This window comes from Gasterosteus aculeatus, chromosome 20 (assembly GCF_964276395.1).
Source record: "Gasterosteus aculeatus chromosome 20, fGasAcu3.hap1.1, whole genome shotgun sequence".
NCBI lineage: Eukaryota > Metazoa > Chordata > Actinopteri > Perciformes > Gasterosteidae > Gasterosteus > Gasterosteus aculeatus.
Window position 1 is genome coordinate 1,385,146 of NC_135707.1, and position 21,689 is coordinate 1,406,834.

Genomic DNA, 21,689 nt, shown 5'->3' on the forward strand with positions numbered 1-21,689 from the left:
CCAGCATGGACCTGGGTGACAAATGGATTTTACCAGTGAGAGACAGCGACAGAGCACTGCATAGAAGGCAGACAGCTTTATTGTAAGTGTGTTTAAATAAATGAGAAACAACAAGAAAAGAACGCCTGGACAATACTGCGTGTCTTACTGCGTGAAAGGGAACAAAACTAGGTACAGCAGTGGCCCTTTGACATTTTAAGATTTGTAGGAAAAATGGCTACTACAGGGATTAAAATGTCAACATGTTGGCATATTGATCCACCTGGTTCCGCCACTACGCGGCACTAATGATCCGTCATACCCGCTCAGACGCTCGCAAAGGGGCGTTCCCGGTCTAACGCGAAGCTCCGGACATTTCAGCACCGGGGCTCAGTGCGGAGGGAGAGTCGAGCGGGGTGAGACACGCTGCCGCCGCCCCCACCTCACCCGGTGGATACGCGCCGAGATGTTCCTCCTGCAGAAAACCACAGCTATTGTTTTCAAATAAATCGACGTCAAAACCCCGGACGGCGAAGAGGAGAAATCCTCGCGTCCTCGCGTCCGGTGACCGGAGCGAGACACCGGGGTCTGCGGTCCCTTTGTTCGGGTCGGGTTTTCCCGTCCTTCGCCCCTCCAACATGGACCATGTAGAGAAGGAGCTCCGGGCGGATAACGAGGCGGAACACGACGACGAGGAAGTGGACCCCAGAATCCAGGTGACTATCGGTACTAACGTTCGATGCACCGATTAATCGATCTGCAGGGTTCGAAACGTCAGAGAGCTCAGTTTACCGTCATGGTCATTTCAACTAACGTGGGTTAAACTGGTGCTCATCCTCTACATCGTGCACATTTGTGTGTAAACAATAGCGGTTTTAAGCAAAGGGACAGGATTTCATGACAAACTCTGCAAAATGAAGCATTACTGTGAAAAACCGATAAATAAAACTACAACTAAGGATTATCATTACTAAGGTTCTTGCTCGAACGTGTCTCGATTAATCGTTTGAAGAAAATGTTTTGCAGCAAACAATTATAACGTTTTGATTCTTTTCATAAATATCTAATTGTGAGATCTACTTTAAGCCAAAAAAGCCGATCAACTTGAAGCTGAAATGTCAATCAAAAGATAGTTTCTGATTCTTGTAATAAATATAGAATGCTGTGCCAATAAGTGATGTGTTGTTTTTTTTGAAACACTGGAAGAACGCAAATTATGGGAGAATTAGCTTTGAATATTAGTGGTACAGTGAATGTATTGATACATTCTTTATCATTTCTATTAAACACCTTTCGTAGTAGTAAAAACGCTCCGTCTTCATGCCACCTTCCACCAAGCCGAAGATTTCCTCACGTGAGATGAGGATTCATGAGAACGTCCAATCAGTGCATCATAAGACTGTGAGAAGTGGGCGTCGTCACGGAAACGTCACCCGGTGGCTTGGGGGCCGCCGTTACCGAGCATCGATTTTCCTGTCGCCATCTTTGCTTCTTTCCCCAACTGGTCGCGGAGTGACCGCTCAATTGCAGTAAGCCGCCCTAATGTTCACTGGCTTTAATGACTCTAAATAGACTCCCACCCAACCAGAGGAGTCGCCCCCTGCTGGCCGGGGGAGGGAATGCTGGATTTAAGAGACTTTCGCGCTAGGCTTCAATCATCTGGTCCTCTTTTTAAAAGAATTCATTGGATTTAATACTGTGCCAATTACAGCTTAAGTGGTTTTCTTCTTAAAGAACTAATGCACTTCTCCGTGGTTCTCTTCCAGGGCGAGCTGGAGAAACTCAACCAGTCCACCGGCGACATCAACAGATGTGAGACGGCGCTGGAGGTGAGTCCATCACGTGAGGAGATCTTACTGACGGCTCTACTCGGATCAACTAGCGGTGATCAAGCAGCTCCCACAGCTGAACCTTGAATCCTGTTAAAACCCAACCAAGGCAGCCGGCTGACTTTTATGTGTGTCGGCAGTAACCTGTCAATCTTTACGGAGGTAAAAGTCCAGAGTCGCGCTACTCGACTGAGCTCAAACAAGCTAACGTTTGGTTAGCTTTGGTGCTAACAGCTCCTCCGAATGGAAGATCTTCTCCCTGAAGAAGCTGGCTTCCAGCTGGCCTGTGAGGTCTTGTGTTTGGTTTCCTCTCATGACCTCGATACGCCGTTTGTGACGCTGCTCCTGGTCGACTGGTGAACGTCGGGTATCGCTGCGTAGGTCGACCTTCTTCTTCTGTGGTCAACACTGGGCCCGTTGTACCAGCGTGACCCGTCGACGGTTCCGCCCTTTTATTTATGGCTCCGGATGTTGTTTTCACGGCCCAACAAAGACGCCTGCTCATTCTAACAAGCGCTGCTGCGACTCAGCAAGACGTGTTTGTTTTGTTTTTTATGGAATAAATGATCGGCTCTGATGACTCGCACATGCGACCATTTGTATTGATGCAATTTAGCATTAGCGTGTCGGGCGTTCCCATGACAACGTTAAGTCACATCTCTGTTCGCTGTGTCACTTTTCTTTCGTCCTTCGTCGGGTGGGAAATGAGTGACCTTGGGGTCAAACCGCCGGTCATAGTTTCACGGGCGTTTCCGTCTTTCCTTCCTTTTTTTTTGGCGTGAAAGCCGGCGCTTTTCCCCAAACAGCTGCGGCGTTTCCTCTTCTAGTGTCTCTGTGTCAGCGAGGGGTGGACAACACGTGGACGCAATCCGGACGATCCCATCAAGCGCACGTCTGCCCCTCCTACGCCCCCGAAGGTCGAGGAGGAGGAGTTACTGCGGATGAAAACGCCATCAGCGAGTAGCTCCGGGGAAACGGTCCGTCCCTCGTTGGTCCCGCTGGGACCAAACGGCATCGTTCCATCAACATGAGCGTCATAAGCGTGATGGTCTTGAGGTCTTATCAGTCGGAGCGTCTCGTCTTTACGAGGACAACGCGCAGCACAAAGCGCTCACACACGCAGGCGACCGTTTGCTTGGTCGACAGAATGATGTGGCGCGTCACGTGGCGCGTTCCTCAGGGGGGGCGGCGAGCTGCGAGGCCTCCGGAGGCTTTAACGCACGTTTACTGAGAAGAGGAAGTAAAAGAGGAAAGGTGTTGAGTGCTCATAGAGCGAATCACACCTGGCGTCTGTTTTCAACGCCATAAAACCCTTAAGCCCTTCGTCAGCACGGGGGGGGGGGCAGCTTAGATTATATTGAGTTTATTGTAGAATTTAAAGGGAAATGATAGTTTTCGCTCCTTTTCGTTCAGGCAGCAAAGAAGAAATGTAGACTGGACCACTACTCTCCTGCGCTGATGCTCAGGTGACCCACTGATGCTTTTCTCTCCTCCCGTCAGGACGCCCGGCAGAGGTTCCGCTCGGTTCTGGTGGAGGCCACGGTGAAGCTGGACGAACTGGTGAAGAAGATGGGCAAGTCTGTGGAGGAGTCCAAGCCCTACTGGGAGGCCCGCCGGCTGGCCAGACAGGTCACTTCCTGTGTTTATACTGTTGTTGTTGTTGTTGTTGTGTTTAGTGCGCTTCGACGTGACGCTTGTTGAGGAACACGAGAACAACTAGTTGATCTTCTATTTGCAGAAATTGGTGAAGAGCGAGAAGTGCGCAATCACGTCAGTCCACAATCCCACTTCCCTTTTTGTGTGTGTGTGTGTGTGTGTGTGTGTGTGTGTGTGTGTGTGTGTGTGTGTGTGTGTGTGTGTAAAGGGGGAAGCTGCCACCACCCGCACAGCTGTAGCAGCTCGGCCCCCCACCTTCACATGTGGTCTCTCTATTTACGGTTTTCAGTATTCATAACTTCCAGTTCCTGTTAAACGCCCCTGAAGTCACACTTCTGCTTTTTCGTGTCCGCGCTGCGCTGAGAGCTGTTTCTACTGAGTCACGTTTAAACTTAAGTTTACAATAAGAGACGTTGAAACGCAGTTTAAACTAAGACAGCTCGCTGCTTGTTCTGGTTTTATGGGTCACGTGACATGTGAGGCGCCCCCTGTGGTCGTGGTCGAGATGAGGAAGTGCAGCATGTGATGATGTCGTGGTTCCTACCCGGCTCACCTGCTGGTCCCCGTCTCCTCCCAACGCTTGCTTTCACTTCTCGAGCTTGCGTGTGCCACACATTTCATTGGGGGGGTCGGGGGGGGCGGCGATCTGGGTGCTTTTGTTTGGACCGTTCCACGATGGAGGCTGAAGTTAGCGCTGTTAGCACAGTTAGCTGTGACACAGCAGCACTGTTGAGCAGCGGTTTATAATCTGTATTGTTCGGCTGCAGACGTCCACGCCGGCTCCACGTTGACTTTTTTTATGTTACGTAAGAGTGAAAACCAAGATCTAATAAACTGTCTTTTTTCTGTTTAGCTGACACATCTTTGGGATGTGATCCAGAGCAGGTGACTCTACTATGTCTGATCCATCAGATCGTCTCTGAACAAGGCGCCGTCCCCTCGGGGGCCCGACGCGTCTGACGTGGATATTTATAGGGATCACTTCTCGTTTGTGCTCCTCTGATGTTCAGAATGAAGCTGTTCTCAGTCGGGCGGAACTCGACACAAATCCTCTTTGTGTCTTTTTCTTGATTATTCACAGGCTAAAAATACCTCCACCGGCGTCTCTGAGTGGACGCGGTCGGCTTTTGTTCGATGACCTCAGCGGAGCGCCGTCAGCGCGGGGTCACTGGTCCTGGTTGTTGGGGACAGAAGGACATCTCATCAACTCGCTCGTTTTCCCACTTGTTCTTTCATAGTTTCATGTTTCTTCACCATCACCTGTGACTCTTCTATAAGATCTGTCACCTTCCCTCCATGACGTCCCTGTGGTCCTGGCGGCGTGCAGAGAGCGTTTAGCTCAACTCGTTTTCTACTTCAGGAAATCCTTCTCTTGTTCCTCGGTCTGATAAGAAACACATTATTTGCAATCGCACAACGGCAGCGGGCCGCGCCCAGGGAGCAGCGGCGGCGGAAGTGGGCGGGGCCTGGATCCAACCTTTGTTGGTTGGGTCAGAAGATAAAATACTGAAGCTCTCAGCTGATTGTTGATATGAACGGAAAATGAAACTCCTGCAAATCCGCTGAGCCGAGTCCTTCGACGCCTCGATTGAGATGTTGCTCGGCTCGGTTTGTTCGGTTTGAAACCGCGTTCGTTGCGGATCCAGATGAGTCGGCTTCAGTACGACGCCGTCCGGCAGGCAGTGAAGGTGTGACGCTTCAGACTCAAGTCTCTACACCAGGTTCCCAAAGTGTTCCAATTATTTGCAAAACATTAAGGGAGAGACATGACTTGTACAGCCACCTTTTGTAAGATTAAAATGATAAATGTACAATTAATAAATATCCTTCAGCTCCTCCTTTTACGTACACGCTAGCTAACGTCAAGTTTTGGCTGAAATGTGAGGCGGACATCTGACGTCACCAGAGGGACGGAGGAAACCGAGAGTTAATAGTCACGTCTCTTAACTTTAGATTTAGAATTTTATATATTTTAGCCGCTATGTGTGGTTAGTTGTAAATGAGATGCAATCTGCCCGTGTGTCCTCGTCTTCGTCCTCGTCCTCGTCCTCGAATTTGAATGAAGACTTTTTCTTTATGATTGAGGGGGCTGAGGGGGCGTGAACCCAGTAGGGATGTAGAGGGGGGAGGGGTGGGGGCGTGGCCTAAAGGTTTGGGGACCGTTGCTCTAGAGGATGACGCAGGGGGGCGGAGCCACCTTCAGCAGTTGGAGTTTAAAGGACAGAAAGACCCATCGGTTTGCAAATGGCGGGAGACAAAAAGACATTAATTCACGTTTAATGTGAGGGGTCATTAGAGGACGGATCCAGAGCGTCCCGTTACAAGGACTCACGTCCTCCCCGAGGGAGGGGGGGAGGGAGGGGGGGGAGACGGCTCGTCCCTCTGGTCTCTGGGATGACGTGAAGGTCAACGGAAAGGAGGCCCTGTCTCCCCAGGAGATCTCGCTTGGACAGCTCTGACTGATGGGGACACGCTGCCGCCGTCCTCCCCGCTCGCTCTGCTGAGCTTCATAAACCTTCCTTCGTTGCGTCCTTGTTCCTGTGTGTTTGACATGTTTGGGGGTAGTGAGTAGTAACACAATAAATAAGGCAACACAATTTGTATGTTTTCAGGTTGATAATTTCTCATATTAGTCTACAGGACCTCTGCAAGGATGAACGTCTTCTGGGAAGCACCAATAATGATGAACCTGTTCGTTGATATAATTGGCGGAGGTGTTAGATGGTGCTCAGTGGTCTCTATTGGCGCTTTATTTAGTTCCATCAGCTCAGTTTTTTTTGAATCCCGTCTTTAAGGCTCTCTTGAATAATTGAACGTGTTTTTCCTCCCAGTGAAGCTCTGCGTCACTCAACGCGTGGTTCTCCTCCTGGAGGAGCATTTAGAATATGAAGCCGCTGAGCAAACGAGAGCGACGTCGGGGTTAAGGGTGGTGTAGGGTGGAGCGCCCAGAGGAGACACACTGACACTAGATGGAGGTGGACAGGGAGCAGGAGGCCACGTCATTCAAGTGGACATTTTACCAATGCAATATTACCCAGAAACCTTAGCGCTGCTGCTCGTAGGGCCGTGCATTGCAGCAGCGTCGTCACAGGAATGAATCAACTTCTGATCGACACCCCCCCCCCCCCCGGTGATGACTCATCACATGTCTCTCCACATCCTTCCTGTATTGCACACACGCCGCTCAGTAATCACATTACAGGTCGCTTAGCTGACGCTTTTATCCAAAGCGACTTACATTACATTTATAACCCGTGGCTTTTTTTACATTTTTTTTTACATTTTTGCCCGTGGAGCAAATGGGGGGTCAGGTGTCTTGCTCAGGGACACTTCAACATGGGACATGGAGCGGCCAGGGCTCAAACCACCAACCTTGTGGTTCCCAGTGCAGCCTCTTTACAGGCATCCACCGAGCGCCACGACGACCTACGACTGGAGTCGTCAGCGGATTGTGGAAATGTGACATTGTTATTAACCAAGCCCAGAATCCAGACAACAAAAGACTTGAATTGCTTTGATGATGATGATGATAATGACCCCCCCCCCCCCTCCCCCTTCTGCCCTACAGGCCCAGCTGGAGGCCCAGAAGGCCACGCAGGACTTCCAGGGCGCCACTGAGGTGCTGCGGGCGGCGAAGGAGACCATCTCCCTGGCGGAGCAGAGGCTCCTGGAGGAGGACGACCGGCAGTTTGATTCCGCCTGGCAGGAGATGCTGAACCACGCCACCCAGCGGGTGAGAAGGAGGGGGGGCCGGGGGGCGACACCAGAGACGGGGTGTTTTAGGTCTCGTTAGCGGATATTTTAGGGCTTTTGATTTTATTATTTTTCATATACTTTCATTTTGAGCGCTGTTGATATTAATACTTTGAAGTTATAATTAACGGTCTTACCGTTCACTTCATTACATTGTTTCACACGATGCGAAAGATTTTCAGCGCGTTCTTGGCGGTGTGTTCTGATTGGCTGTCCCAGGTGATGGAGGCGGAGCACACCAAGACGAGGAGCGAGCTGGTCCACAAGGAGACGGCGGCCAAATACGCGGCGGCAATCGGCTGCTTGAAGCAGCTGGAGAAAAAACTCAAACGCACCATCAACAAGTCGAAGTAAGCGACTCCGTCTGCTGCTCCGCCCTCGGCGACCACGTCGGGTGCAGCTGCTCGCTGGTGGTGCGCTCGGTGTCGGGGAGTCGGGGATTGAATATGTTCCGCATTTTAAAAACTGCAATTCTACTTTGTGGTGGAAATTGCGGATTTAAATTCTCCCCCGACACAAACAAACGGTTGTTCCTCTGCAGATACAAAGTTTATGTACCAATCGTAACGATCAGTTAATAAAAAAAAATGTGCTGCTGAAATTGCTAAATATAGAGGCGACAAGTAGAGAAACGTGCTGCTGATCCGTTGATCAGAAGCAGTTAATCATCTATGATAATAATTGTGCATGATACGTAATACTTTAATGTTAGAAGCCTCTTGAAGGCCCAACTTAAAGCTTTTGGTGGAGTATTTTCCTTTAATTTATCAACTCAAGTTGCACTTGAAATGTCGCTAAAACAATTTCTTCATATGATGAATAAATCATAACCGCTGGTCGGTTGAGTGTGTTTCTCTCAGTGAATTATGTCCTCTCAGCGGGACGTTAATCCGCTCTGCGTCACGACCCTTTGATCTCCTCCTCCAGGTTGCCATGGTGACGATGTGGGTACCGCTGCTCTTTTTCTGGGTTGCTGTTTTTTTTTCTTTCCCCTCTGATCTAATCGTCTCTCCTCCTCTTCCTCTGCAGGCCCTACTTCGAGATGAAGGCCAAGTACTACCTGCAGCTGGAGGTAAGCGGCGGCATCTCTGGCTTAAGACCCTCAAGGTGCGACTACCTCCACCACAGATGAGTTCATCATCATTACCCCCCCCCCACACAGAACCTGAAGAAGAACGTGGACGAGCGGCAGGCCAAGCTGTGTCAGGCCAAAGGCGAGTACAAGGCGGCCCTGAGGAACCTGGAGAAGATCTCCGACGAGATCCACGAGCGGAGGCGGAGCTCCACCGTGGGGCCCCGGGGGTGCGGCGTCGGCGCCGAGGGCGACGGAGCCGCTGTGGACGACATGGCCGACTTGAAGGTGGAGTCGGACAGATTATCCAGTAAGTATAGACGCCCCCCCCCCCCCCCTCAAAGCAGACACCACAATTTGGCGTTAACCTCAATTGTGCCGAATATCAGACAACGGCCGGTGCGTTTGTGTGCTCTGATTTATGTCAGTAAAAATGCAAACTCTTCTTCTCTACCTCACATCTTATCCTTCCTTCCCTCCTTCCTCCTGTCTTCTATTTATATCTCCTCCACATCTCATGATGTCCTCCCCCCGTCCTCCTGCAGTGGCGTCGGAGTGCTTTGATGACGAGGCGGGGGGGCGCTGCAGCATCATGTCGGAGGAAGATTTGGAGACTCGCTCCACCTGCAGCCTGGGCTCGTCTCCCAGCAGCCCTCAGGAGCTCCTGTCGCCCCGCCCCTTCGCCGGCTCCTCCTCCTCCTCCTCCTGCTCCTCCTCCGCCTCTCCGTCCCCCACCCCGTCGTCCTCGTCCAGGTTCCCCCCGTCCAGGCCCTGCAGTCTGGACCTCCCTGGCACCGCGTCGCTGTCGGACTTCGGCCTCATCTCGCCGGTGTTCGGGCCTCGCAGCGCGTGCAGCGGAGCGTCGTCCCCGGAGTGCGAGCTGGAGAGAGGTGGGACCGTCCGGCGGTGATCGATAGTGATGATGATGATGGAGAAACTGATCAGCTGACTTTACAAAAACAACATAAGTCACTAAGTTCTTCCAGCTTCTTTAGATTAAAGTAACTAAACTGCTGATGTTTTTAACATGATTTCTATTGAACATTTCTCTTATTTGCAGAAGACGTTTGTCGATGAACCAAGAAGAAAATGTGCAGATTAAAACAATGACCCTCTGTGTATTAAACAGCTCGTCTATTTGTGGACACACACATACAGAGAACCGGAGGAAGTGAGATGGATGAGGTTTAGCAGTGCATTGTGGGTACTTGTGTGCATTGAAGAGTCCGCGGCGCTCCAGTGACTCCGGACCGAGGCTCATTCTACGAATGGCGTGTGTTTGCTTCATGTGGGGCTTTAAATCCCAAGAATACGAGACTTTAAATGGAACACGAAGTGCGTGCGCGTTTGTTACTTGCCGACGCGTTGGTCACAGGATGCGTTCAAGGACCCTCGAGCTCCCGGTGCGCCGCTTTAAAGGGTTCATAGTTACCGGCCAATCGCTGCCTATTAAATAACCTCCTGCTGTGCTGCAGGTGACCGGGCCGAGGGCGCCGAGGGGGACCTGGACAACGCCGCGCCCCCCAACAACAACAGCAGCAGCCGGAGCTCCGCCTCCAGCAGCCAGAGCTCCGCCTCCAGCAGCAGCAGCAGCAGGAGGAGCTTCAGCCTGGAGACCCGCTTCAGCTTCCTGAACCTGCGGCGCCCTCGAGGCACCAAAAACACCAAGGACGGGGACGGCTGCTCCCAGAAGGCCGAGGGGGCCGTGGTCCTGGTCAAAGGAGTCTGAGGACATGAGAGCAGCTTGGTGGACGGATTCTGGCTCATTTTTGACTTGAACGCTCTCACTAAAAGGCTGATAAGCTCCTCCCCGGCGAGGGTTGTACTCGCTGCACCTTTTGGACTCTCACGCCTGAGAAATGATGTCAGAAACTATAATATGTAACTGAAGGGCGGCAGCAGGATGGAGAGAAACTCTCCGTTATACTTTTCATTTTTTCCACTGAAAAAGCTTCCGTTACAAAAGTAATTCAGAGCGAGTCTCACCTGACGAGTCCGTTATACACTTACACTGACATACACTATGTCAGCTGATCAAACGCAGTCCGTGCGAAGGAATTGAAGTCACGTGTGCAGGTGTTCAAATAACTTGTGTGAACCTGCTATTTGTATTTAATACGTGGCTGTGTGGATATTAAAGTGCAACGTGTAAACCGCTGTGATGCAGTCGTGTGTGTGTGTGTGTGTGACGGGTGCAGAAGATCAGTTAATAAAAGCGCTTTGTCACCAAGATGGTTTTCATTTATCTCTAATGTTGCTGATATAAACATGACTTAACATTTAAAATGTGTTGCAATAACGTAAATACAAAGTGGGCCCTTTGTAAACTCATTGTTACTTCTAGGTTTATAAATGCAGCTCATGTATAATTTAATTTTCCATTTCTGATCAATGTAAAACCAGCAATGATCTTTTATGCTGGGGCCATTTTATTCAATGTACTCAGCGTAGGCTACTTTAACGTGCTATACGATGACCTTTTAAGATAATACTATTATTTTGACATAATAAACTTAAAAGGCAAAAGAAGTAATTGACATGTTAAACTAATTTAACGTACTACACGGTCACTTAAAATATTTTTTAAATAATAAACCCTCCCAAATAAATACACAAGCCAGGATGCTATAACACGTCGGTCGAACCGACATTTAGTGCAAGTTCTGCAAACGCTGGATGATAAATCACCTGGCAGGTCGCTGCAGGTCCTGATGCATCATTTAAAGTACACGACCTGTCAGCAATCAAACAACTGATATCATGGCATTAATGACAGTGACACCACCCACCACTAATCAACAAATACTTGGCATTGGATATTTAACTTTTCAACCTTTTAAGCGAAGCATTTAGAAAACCCACGAGGACTAAAAATGATTCAAAGAAACAAAACAATGACAAATATCAACACAAATAACCAATTCATACATCGAGCCAAAAAGTCGTCAGCTGTTTGCGCCTTGTGTAAACGCGATGACTTAAACCTCTGTGGGACACAAACAGCGACGTGTAACTTTGGCCGTTGTGAGATCTTTACATTCAGATTCAACATTCTCTACAAACAGGAAGTGAGAGGAACGAGAGCAGCTTCCTGAAAACAGAGACGTCCATCAGAGTATTGCAGAAAAAAAGTGCCGTATGTTAAGAAGTAAACGGGAGGACGTGCGCTCGGTCAAACGTTGACTGTTTTTTTTTTAAACCTCTAGAAAAAACCCTCTAAAAAGAGACAGTCGAGCCAACACACACACACACAAGTCCTGGAGGTGCTGCTCAAAAAAACTACGCTTTCACTATACTTTTTCCTCAAAGACTTTTTAAATCTAAGTCATCAGATCTCATGAGACGTCTTTGCAGCAATTATCCTCCTCCATCTCCTCCTCCTTCATTATCCTCCTCCTTCATTGTCATCCTCCTCTTCTGGGGGTTTTGCAGTAGAGTCTCGAGTGCAACCCCAACGTTGTCAGAAATAAGATTTAGATTGTATTCATACTAGCAGCGTATTCGTGTTAACGTGACGTACATTATTAATTATGGGGGGGTGGAGGGGGCTTTGTGGGTCTGATGTGACAGACCTGTTGGAGTAATGTGTGCTGCAGTTGAGCCCAGGCTGCGGTCATGTGATCACCGTCGTCCACACACAGTAAGGAAGCACAGGATTACTAATCCTCGATGGGGGGCATTTTACTCTCATCCTCTTCTCTTGGGTTTCATTTTCTCGATGAAGTTTAAAAATAGTCATGCGTGGTTTGATGAACCAGGTGAAGAAAGGCTTGTAATTCATGGAGGTCCCATCCAAAGCCCCCCCCCCCCCCCCCCCCCAGTGCCCCGCCTTCACTGGAGCTGCGAGACCTTGAGGGGGGAGGTGCTGGAGAAGTCCAGGAAGAAGGGTCCTTCCTGTTTGGGCAGGAAGGTGGTGGGGACGACGTTGTAGAGGCCGGCTGGGACGTGGTCCGCCTCCATGTAGCAGAAGCCACACCTGCAGGGGGAGAGGCAACAATCAGGCAGGTAACCATGGCGATGAAAACACTGTTTACATACAGAATAATGACATGTTGATTCTCCTGAAGCCCCCCCCCCCAAATACCCACACAAACCCAGCGTACCTGTAATCCCCACTGCTCCTCTTGGGGGGGGCAGCCGGGCCGGGATCCCCCACCAGGGACACGGTCACCATCTCGAAGCCGACGCTGTACTGCCTGCACACACAGAAACATCCGACTTCCTCTTGTTCCGTAGTTTGAAATCTCACACTTTCTTCCCTCTGTTGTTGTGAAATGTACCCGTTGTTTTTAAGCGACATCCCTCCATCCGCTGAACACACGCTGGTGATATTTACTCTTTAACCGTCTCTTAGCTGGAAGCAGGACTCTTCAGTCGTCATATTTACACTCTTTTTTTAAGACACGTAGAAGCTTCTAGACTCACCGGCCTCTTAAACTGACTTTATTTCAGACATCAACAACGCGCCCACTTTGAGAAGAAGAAGTGCTCAATCAAAAGGTTCCCACGTTTGTGTGTGTTTGTGTGTGCTCTCTGTAAACGCATCATCATCGTCTCTCTGTGTGTGTGTGTGTGTGTGTGTGTGTGTGTGTGTGTGTGTGTGTGTGTGTGTGTGTGAGAAGCCAAGGCAGGAGATCAGTGAGTGTTAATGAAAGGTCTCGGAGTCTCTCTGCTAACGAGTCGTTGTGTAAATCTGAAGCAACTCTTCAGCTAAAAGCTTCAAAAGCAGCCAAGTGTCACAACGAGGAAGCTACACGTTTAGGATGATTTTTCTTGCAGCTTTTGTGGTTTCCAACCAGCCTTCAGAGACTTGGACTGAGAACTTGAGGCGCCATCGGAGCTCTGCAGTAACAGCTGGAGCTCCTCACAGATCCCCACCACCTCGTTCACGGAGCCTCACCTGGATCCTCGGAGCTCCACCAGCAGCGGCCCCGGCCGCTCCACGTTGATCTGGTAGATGGGGTTGAGCTTGTACGAGTCCTTGTAGTTCCCACAGCCGCCGGCGCTGGACCCCTTCCACTGGCCGTTGACCTGGAGGCAGAAGCAGGACGACTGGAACCCCAAAGCACAGTGAGAGACGCGTGACGGCTGCAGCGGCGTGCGGGTTACGTACCCGTTTGGTCTGGGTGAAGGGATTGAGGATCTTGGAGAAGGTGAATTTGCATCCGGAGAACACCTGCAGAAGGAAACACAACCCGGTAAGAAATCTTAATAAATATGAACCGAAGATGTCGGGTGTGACTTCGATAAAAGAGGAAAGTGGAGAAGCAGCAAACACACCTGCAGGCAAAACAAGTCAACAAGCACCACGACATAGAACGTCAAATCATTTCCCCTTTGGGTCAGATGTATGCAGAAGGGATCTACCTGCACGACCGGGTCCTCCTGGTCCAACACACACAGAGTGCGACCCCCAGTGGACTTTATAGGAATAGCAGCTACTTTTATAGAAATGCAATCTATGTCTTTCTGTAATTCTCACAATAGCAAAGTCATCCGCCGGACCGGTTACTCAGACGCACTCCATCTCCATGGTTACTCAGACGCACTCCATCTCCATGGTTACTCAGACGCACTCCATCTCCATGGTTACTCAGACGCACTCCATCTCCATGGTTACTCGGGCGCATTTCCTCGTGGCCTTTTCTAAAGCTAAAGAAAAGAACACTCATGCCTGTTTTCTCACCCGCAGTGTGTAGTTGATGGTGTTCTGTTTCTCGTACTGGGAGACCACCAGCGTGAAGGTGTGTGTCCCTGCGCTGGTCAGCCTCATCTTGGTCAGGTAGTGGGGGCTGTTGATTCGGATCCCGTCGATGTAAGGGGGGGGGTCCGCTGTGGGGGGAGTTCAAGGAACCTTTACAGCCTGCAGCTTGGGATGCATCACAGAAGACTGGGGGGGTTTTGGAGCCAGCGGCTCACCGGTAAAAGCGCTAAAACTTGGTTTTGGGAGACCAGAAGAAGATCTTTTTTTAGCCACATCGAGTTGTTCACAGGATATCCCACCTCTGATGCCTTCTGATGCCTTGACCACTTCTCTCGCCCGGGGCCGGTGTAAAAGGCTATAAAGTCTTCAGTAAGTATGAGCTCACGTGAGGACAATGAGGAAGCTCACCTGGGTAGTAAACCTTCTTCCCTTCCGTCTTGTAAACAACAAGCGTGATAAACTCCTTGTTTTGTGCAAAATCCTCCTGAGGACAAACAGAAGAGGCGTCGTGGTCACAGAGCTACTGGCAGTGAGGTGAGGAAGTCACAAACGGCCTCGGCACCTTGTCAGTGATGTGTCTGGTGAGCAGCACCCACACGGCCGCCCCCCCCGTCGGGCACTGGACCTCCAGCTTGTACTGCGGATTGTTGGCCAGACTGTAGACGTCCTTCACCGGGCCCTGCTTCCCATCCCAGCTACTGCAGACCGAACACACACACAGCATTGAGCACCCAAACACCCGCACACCACCACACAACCACACACAGACAGACGCACCTGTGAATACAGGAGGAGTCTTTGAACAGGGCGGGGTTCCAGCTCAGGTAGATGACATCATAGTACTGACAGAGGTCCTCCCAGGAGATCCAGAAGACACCTGCAGGGAAATGGTATTAAAAGGAGACACATCAGAAGCACGTTCTCTGTAGTGACCAGCAGGGGGCGACTCCTCTGCTCCCATAGACGTCTATGAGGAAATGACTCTACTTCTCTGTAGTGACCAGCAGGGGGCGACTCCTCTGCTCCCATAGACGTCTATGAGGAAATGACTACTTCTCTGTAGTGACCAGCAGGGGGCGACTCCTCTGCTCCCATAGACGTCTATGAGGAAATGACTCTACTTTGATTTGATTTGAAGAATTTTATTTCTTGAACATGTAGACACCAAATAATAAAAAATTTAAAAATCAACATAGACGTAGACCACAAAATGAGAAAATACACCTTTTGTTCAAGAAAAGGAGTAGGGGGAAGCAAAAGCTTATAGATACCCACCCCTTTCTTATCCATATTCTCAATTAGTATATATTACTTTGAAGATTAATATCATACATACATACACACACTCACACACACTCTCACCCACACACACGCACGCATACTCACACGCACAAATAAATACAATTTAAATTTCCTTCACTTAATATTTTCACAGATCTCATATTTGGCTAATGTGTACTTCTCTGTAGTGACCAGCAGGGGGCGACTCCTCTGCTCCCATAGACGTCTATGAGGAAATGACTCTACTTCTCTGTAGTGACCAGCAGGGGGCGACTCCTCTGCTCCCATAGACATCTATGAGGAAATGACTCTACTTCTCTGTAGTGACCAGCAGGGGGCGACTCCTCTGCTCCCATAGACGTCTATGAGGAAATGACTCTACTTCTCTGTAGTGACCAGCAGGGGGCGACTCCTCTGCTCCCATAGACGTCTATGAGGAAATGACTCCTCCTGATTTATTCCCTCAGTAAACATGAGTTCATGGTCTCAATCTCTAGTTTCAAGTCTTCAATACAGCATGATGTTCATCTAGTAAATTATCGCCCATGTAGAGTCAAACAGACCATAAGGCAGGGGATGCTTTAGGGCGGGGCTACACGCTGATTGACAGGTCAATGCCGCTTCTAGAGCCATAGACTCAGAGGTGAAAGGAAAGAAAGTACCGTTGTCAAACTTCTGGGCTGTTTTGGGGTCAAAGTTGAGGTACTTGAGGAGTTCTGGCGTCCAGTTCTTCTCGTCTCGCTCGCTGTAGCGGCCCTTCCACCGCAGGTGACTCCAGGGATTCTTCAGCTGCAGGAAACGCATTCCCTACAGAAGAAAGAACACGGCCGTCAGGCCCCTCTGTGTACCATCAAAACCATTTCAATCCAAACACCAAGGTCACCACTAACAACACTTAATATCCCGACCTTGTAATCCCTGATGTCGAGAACGGCGTAGGCGTGGGTCGGCACCAAACCCCATCGCTCCCCTTCCTCCTCTGACATCACCCCCGTTGCCGTGGTGACGAGGACGTCGCCCCTGTGAAACCTGGGGGAGAGAGAGCGGGAAAAGAGAAAATAAGCCCAGCGACGGGGAGGGAAGAGAGTTCCTCTCTCGGTGTGCGCGTCGCTCACCTCTGGTAGAGCATGCGGAACGTGTCGTCCTTGCTGAAGGACTGGTTGTCTGAGTGCATGGCGATGCGTTCAGGGATCCAGCCAGTGAGCGCGTGCAGATCGATGTTCTGTAATGCCGGAGAAATTAAAACATTATTTCTTAAATAACCTCTTCGGATTGTGTTCAGCATTATTTCAGCTCAGAGTGACTCCAGCGTCAGACTTGTCGAGTCGGTCTACTTCAACGTGAAGGAAACAGGAAACTTAATTTAAACTTTAAGCTCTGCCACACACTCTTCGGATTCTTGGTAAATCAGGTCAGCCAGTAAAAGAGTCTCACCGAGTTGGAGCCGGGGAAGTCGTAGCCTCCCATCACCTTCATGTAGGCCTTCTCGATGAGGGAGACCCAGAGCTCGTTCCTGTTGCTGGAGTAGGAGCACAGCAGCTCTCCGTGACGATCCACCGGCAGGAAGTCGTCTATGACCACCTGCAGAGAACAAAAGCACGGCTTTAACATCATCACAACTCGGTCTATTTGCACCCATATGCTAGAAAATTCAACAAATCAATGACAATAGAAAGAACAATAATCATAACTACGTTTTCATTGGGTTTTATCACCTAAAATAAAGAATTGTTCATACAAAATTCATATTCATAGAAAATTAGCCAATGCTCATTATGGAGTCGGCCATGTTGCTACGGTAACCCGGAGAGACAAACCGCAGATTGGCTTGTTTTTAACGTCAGCTGAGGGTATTCAGTTGGTTGTCATCTGTAACGTCACCACCAGGTGGCGCCACATCACACAGACGTCCCTTCTCACATTGTTGTGCATGTTTTATTTTACTAGATATAAAACCTTCACTTCTTGAGCAGTTATTGTATATTTTTTCTGTGTTATCATTTTCCATTCCAGTGAGGAAAGGATAAATATGTGTGATCTGGTGAACTACCGGTACCCTTTGTCTCCACAAAGTAAGTGTGTGTGTCCGTGTGTGTGTGTGTGTGTGTGTGTGTGAGCGCGCGCGCGCAGAGCATATTCACCTTCCGGGGAACTCCATTGATGTGAAGCTTGACCATGTATTTCCCACAGGGGTTATACTCCGGTTCCCCTCGTCTGTTCTGAGGGTAGATGACGCTGTAGGACACGCACACAAGTTGAAGCATGTCGCAGGTTCGATTCCAGCCTTCGGACCTTTGTCCCAAGCCGAAGTACGACGGTGTGATTAATGAGTACCTGGTGATGAGCTTCTTGTTGTAGCGGCGCTCGTAGGCCGCGCTGATGGCGAGCGACGCCACGAAGGAACAGTCGGAAACGACCGTCTGCAGGAAAGGAGCAGAGTTTTTAGACATTTTAAATATTACACAATAGAACTCTTACATCACATCCCTGCATACATGAGTATAAACTCCTCTTCAGACTATACCTTGACTAAAAACAATTGGGGCTCTTTAGCAAGAACTATAGCAAGTTGTAATTTGGCTTATTTGATGAAAGTGCACTTTATTCTGTCCTGTTCTTCTGGGTTTGTATCCTTGAAACTCATAGTAAGTCGCTTTGGATAAAGGCGTCAGCTAAACGACAATAACAGTAATAACAGTTCAAGCCATTTAATCTTCCCTGAACATCATGATTTGTGCCTCTGCTGGCAGATTTTAAACCGCATTCGGTGAAGAGAAAAATAGAAAAATCAGCACTCAAGCCACCGCGCCTTCCTCCACAAACACAGAGCGGAGCCACACGAGGGCCTCCTGCAGGGAACGAAGCCCCGCTGGACCCACCGACCTGCTTGATGCTGAAGCTGGACACGGACATGATCATAGTGGGGTTGTCCGAGATCTCGTCCGGCCGGACCCAGCGGGAGAAGACGGCTTTCTGTTTGGGCGACAGCGCCAGTTTCCCTGCTTTGTCCCTGTGGACGAGGACAGAAATGCAGACTAAAGCGTTTGAGGAGACGCTGGGACGCTCTATTCATATTCCATCAGCTGTGCCTAGTTTGATCAGGGCTGGTACGAGATACACCACACCGTCCCCTTCAAATGACAAAAAGTCAGATTTGCTGCTAGAACTCCTGACTCTCTGATACAATAAACACTGAAACACAGATTAAGAGACTATTTATTAAAACAAGTTTTCCTTTTTTTTAACAACAAAATAAAGCTTACGCCTCACTGGCATCGTTTAACCACCTAAGCAGCATTCATTCGATTTAACACTGCAAAAATAAATAGATAACAAACTGTTAGAAATAAACTCACGAGAAGGGGACAGGGAAGGCAAATCGCTCCCTCAGGTCCACGCTCATGAAGGGCACAAAGGCGATGCCATTGACGGTGGAGGTGCTCCTGTCAAATTGGAACAAAACGTCTGTTGTCTTTGGTGTGAAGTGTGGTAGCAGACACACACACAAAAGGTGGCGCGAGTCAGCAATCTTTAGTTTTGTTTAGTCGCTTCTCTCAAACATTTACAGAAACACACACACACACACACACACTTGTTTTCTACTCAATCGCCATAACTTCAGCAGGTGCGTCTACCGCGATCGGCTCACCTGAGCACCTCGATCTCGTCCGACGTGTAGCGCTGACCCGCGGGCTGGCTAGACTGGACCGCCCGGACCGGCTGGGGCAGCGGCCGGTCGTGGAGGCTGAACTCGGGCCCGAGGGGGAAAAACTGGCGAACAGGACCGCCAGAACTGGCGCCGGCGGCGGGCTTGCCCCCCGGGGTTCCCATCGCGTCCTGAGCTGGAGTTGATCTGGACTCTTTGAGCCCCTCTGCCCTGCACACGCATGCCGGAGATAAACAGGGCTTATTTTTTTCTGGAAATAAGCATTAAAATGGAGGAGGAGGAGGATGGAGGCACATCGCGGCCCGGAGGTTTTTACCTGTCCAGAGCCTGACGGGCCAGCTGCTTCAGCTTTGTCTGCAGCGCCTGGTCCGATGTCTCGTTGGACTGTGGGAAACACAGAAGGAGAAACAGACGTGGAAACAAGACTGCGATGAAGCGTAGTTAAAGTGCAAGCAGGAGACATGGGAAACACAGAAACAAGACTAAACAAGTGTTGTAAATTAGCAGTGATAAGAGAGACACAGATAGAGACAGAGGGGGACAGGGGTGGACAGGGGGGGACAGGGGGGGGGGGGACCTACTGTGTTTATGCACAGCTCCACAGCCTGAGTGTACAGTTCAACGGCCTCGTCGTCATTTCCCTTCTCGTCCTCCTCGAAGGCCTGGGTGACCAGGAAGTGGGCTCGCTCCAGGTCCACATGCTGCCGGGTCTTCAGCGGGTCGCTCTTCTGGGCCTGAACTGGGGTCAGAGGTCAAGGAAGGGAAAGGTCAGAAGAAAGTCATTATGATGAGAATCTATCTTAGTACCCACCATTATGACACGTTAACTCAGAATTATGAGATGCTGTCTCATCATAATAACACAGTCCCACTCGGGGAGGTTTTGGTGTTTAGTATTTGTTTCTAAGAGATGTGTTAACTTATTATTGACAGGGTGTATCAGATATTTTGTGTTTGGATTAAGAAGGGTAGAATCAGTAAAGCAGCAGCACTGGATTAAAAATAAATATGAAAAAGTTCATAAAAATTGAATAAAAAAAGAACAGGCAACAACTAAATGTGATCCACTCGCTAAACGAAACACAGACACATCAGGAAGTTCATCTCGAACGGAAACACTTGAGTAGCTTTTGGGAACTTCTCAGCTGTTAACAAGGATCAGCAGGAATTGAAACAACAACAACAACAACAACAGTGGATCCTGAGTCGCCGGTCAGAGGGTCGTACCGGCGTTGTGGAGCGCTTGGACTCGGTCCAAGTACTCGTTGACTTTGTCCTGGATTCCCTCCAGCCTGGAGCCGGCCATGCCGGCGTATATCAGGGCCTGGGCCGCCTCCTGCGGGGTCATTTAGTGTCAGAGCTAAACAAATTAAATACGGACGGGAAAATCACACATAAACGAGATTCTAGGACATCAAATGGTGCAACGGTTAATAAAAGGGAACGAAAACAACATGTATTAAACAAAACGAAAACAAAACAGAAAGTTTGGAACGTCAATAAAGAGCCAAGCACACAATGTAAACAGGGTTACAGTCTTTAGAACAAACACGAATGGTTGCAGTATAAGTCCATATGTCCATATGTCCTAGTTCAGCAGACTTTTGTCTCCTCATAAGTCAAAAGACATGAAGCCTTTATCGGGGAGCCGGTGTCAAAGCTTTGTCAGGAATGTTCCTGTGGTTTGATGGACACGTAACGACGACAAATCAGTCTGTTTACCTGCCGGTCTCTCGAGCTAACGTTGACAGGTAGCAGCTGTCTGACACCTGTCCCGCCAAAGCCGCTCACCTTATAGTAGAACACGGCCTCGTTGTATTTGCCCGTCTGGTCGTGGGTTACAGCCGTTTTGGCGAACTTGACAGCGTCGAGCTCCAGCGCCGCGCTGTCCATGCTAGCCGACAGTTAGCTTCCGCTACGTGTTAGCTCGACCGTGGGTTCGTTTCGCCCGATTCACCTGGCCTCATCAACTCTGACGGGGCGCAGCAAAGAGGATCCCGGCGAGCGTCCTTAATTCAGCGTCCCAACGAGCCCAGATAGTCTCTTCTGCACCGTTTGACAGATGACCGTTCTATTTGAGTTCTCTAAAAACAACCATGTTGTTTCCGGGTAGCCGCATTTGGCGCATGCGCAGTGGGGTCCAGGCGTAAAACTTTAGACCAAGCGGACGGCGAGCTGTTTGTGACGTCTTCGCCTCACGGGTCCCACGTCAACAGAACTGTGACGAATTATATTGTAAATGCACGCGCACTTGTTAAAAACAAGTCCGATGGGCGGGGCTAGCATAACAGCTAACTAACTTGACAGTATGGAATGCGACGACGTCATCTTTTTTTTTTTAAACATATCTTGCTTTGATCTCCCGTAGACAGAAGGTGTGTCAAAGGCGCTAGGCTGCATCCTTGTAGCCTCCGGCCCTCAGCAGCCTTCGTAGACCTGGTCTGGTCCTCAAACAACCGCATAGGCTGAACCGAGCGGTCTCTGACACGGGACGGTCTGGCCTACGGGGGGGGGACTTCCTGCTTGCGTCATCACCCCGCTGCTGCTGTTGCCTAGCAACCTGCTGCGCTTGACTGTAAAAGCCTTAAAAGACAAAAACATTACAGAAGTACAGAAAAAGAAGATAATCTTATTTCATTTAATTTAATTTAGGAAGATACACTTCTCCTTCGGAGCATGATATATTTCAGGCAGAGAGAATAACTTGTTTTGGTTATTTTAAATTAAAATTAAACCAGTTAGGCCATG

At 49.5% G+C, this 21,689-nt stretch overlaps 2 protein-coding genes across 6 annotated transcripts; one reads left to right on the top strand and one right to left on the bottom strand.

The window, feature by feature from the left end:
- Positions 1-225: 225 nt before the first annotated feature.
- On the top strand, positions 226-10,519 carry sh3bp5b (SH3-domain binding protein 5b (BTK-associated)). Of its 4 annotated transcripts, none has more exons than XM_040164708.2 (9): positions 226-695; positions 1,746-1,808; positions 3,309-3,437; positions 7,033-7,197; positions 7,437-7,567; positions 8,247-8,289; positions 8,380-8,599; positions 8,835-9,179; positions 9,765-10,519. In XM_040164708.2, exons 1-9 carry the CDS (start codon positions 618-620, stop codon positions 10,016-10,018), a joined length of 1,428 nt encoding a protein of 475 aa, XP_040020642.2. In that variant the 5' UTR covers positions 226-617; the 3' UTR covers positions 10,019-10,519. The 4 variants fall into 4 exon arrangements, with proteins under 4 accessions (XP_040020642.2, XP_040020643.2, XP_077950489.1 ...); XM_078094363.1 differs by having other exon boundaries at positions 371-695; positions 1,746-1,821; XM_078094364.1 differs by having other exon boundaries at positions 372-695; positions 2,636-3,437.
- Positions 10,520-10,912: 393 nt separating this feature from the next.
- capn7 (calpain 7) lies at positions 10,913-21,471 on the bottom strand. Of its 2 annotated transcripts, none has more exons than XM_040164706.2 (21): positions 20,733-21,471; positions 20,169-20,277; positions 19,523-19,680; positions 19,258-19,325; positions 18,924-19,151; positions 18,631-18,717; positions 18,158-18,284; positions 17,609-17,694; positions 17,416-17,509; positions 16,709-16,855; positions 16,390-16,496; positions 16,183-16,303; positions 15,937-16,081; positions 14,771-14,870; positions 14,556-14,691; positions 14,402-14,477; positions 13,976-14,121; positions 13,403-13,465; positions 13,190-13,320; positions 12,393-12,485; positions 10,913-12,265 (listed from the first exon to the last, which is right to left on the bottom strand). In XM_040164706.2, the coding sequence occupies exons 1-21, from the start codon at positions 20,832-20,834 to the stop codon at positions 12,121-12,123; spliced, it is 2,469 nt and encodes an 822-aa protein (XP_040020640.1). In that variant the 5' UTR covers positions 20,835-21,471; the 3' UTR covers positions 10,913-12,120. The 2 variants fall into 2 exon arrangements, with proteins under 2 accessions (XP_040020640.1, XP_040020641.1); XM_040164707.2 differs by having other exon boundaries at positions 20,169-20,301; positions 20,733-21,071.
- Between the last annotated feature and the right edge of the window lie 218 nt (positions 21,472-21,689).

Excerpts from the sequence above, each read along its gene's own strand:
- capn7 (XM_040164706.2), bottom strand. The coding sequence starts at position 20,834 with ATGGACAGCGCGGCGCTGGAGCTCGACGCTGTCAAGTTCGCCAAAACG. Across the intron at positions 19,326-19,522 it reads TGGAGCTGTGCATAAACACA|TCCAACGAGACATCGGACCA; the intron begins GTAGGTCCCCCC and ends TGTTTCCCACAG. Across the intron at positions 16,856-17,415 it reads TCAATGGAGTTCCCCGGAAG|GTGGTCATAGACGACTTCCT; the intron begins GTGAATATGCTC and ends TGTTCTCTGCAG.
- sh3bp5b (XM_040164708.2), top strand. The coding sequence starts at position 618 with ATGGACCATGTAGAGAAGGAGCTCCGGGCGGATAACGAGGCGGAACAC. Across the intron at positions 3,438-7,032 it reads CCCGCCGGCTGGCCAGACAG|GCCCAGCTGGAGGCCCAGAA; the intron begins GTCACTTCCTGT and ends TCTGCCCTACAG. Across the intron at positions 8,290-8,379 it reads AGTACTACCTGCAGCTGGAG|AACCTGAAGAAGAACGTGGA; the intron begins GTAAGCGGCGGC and ends CCCCCCACACAG.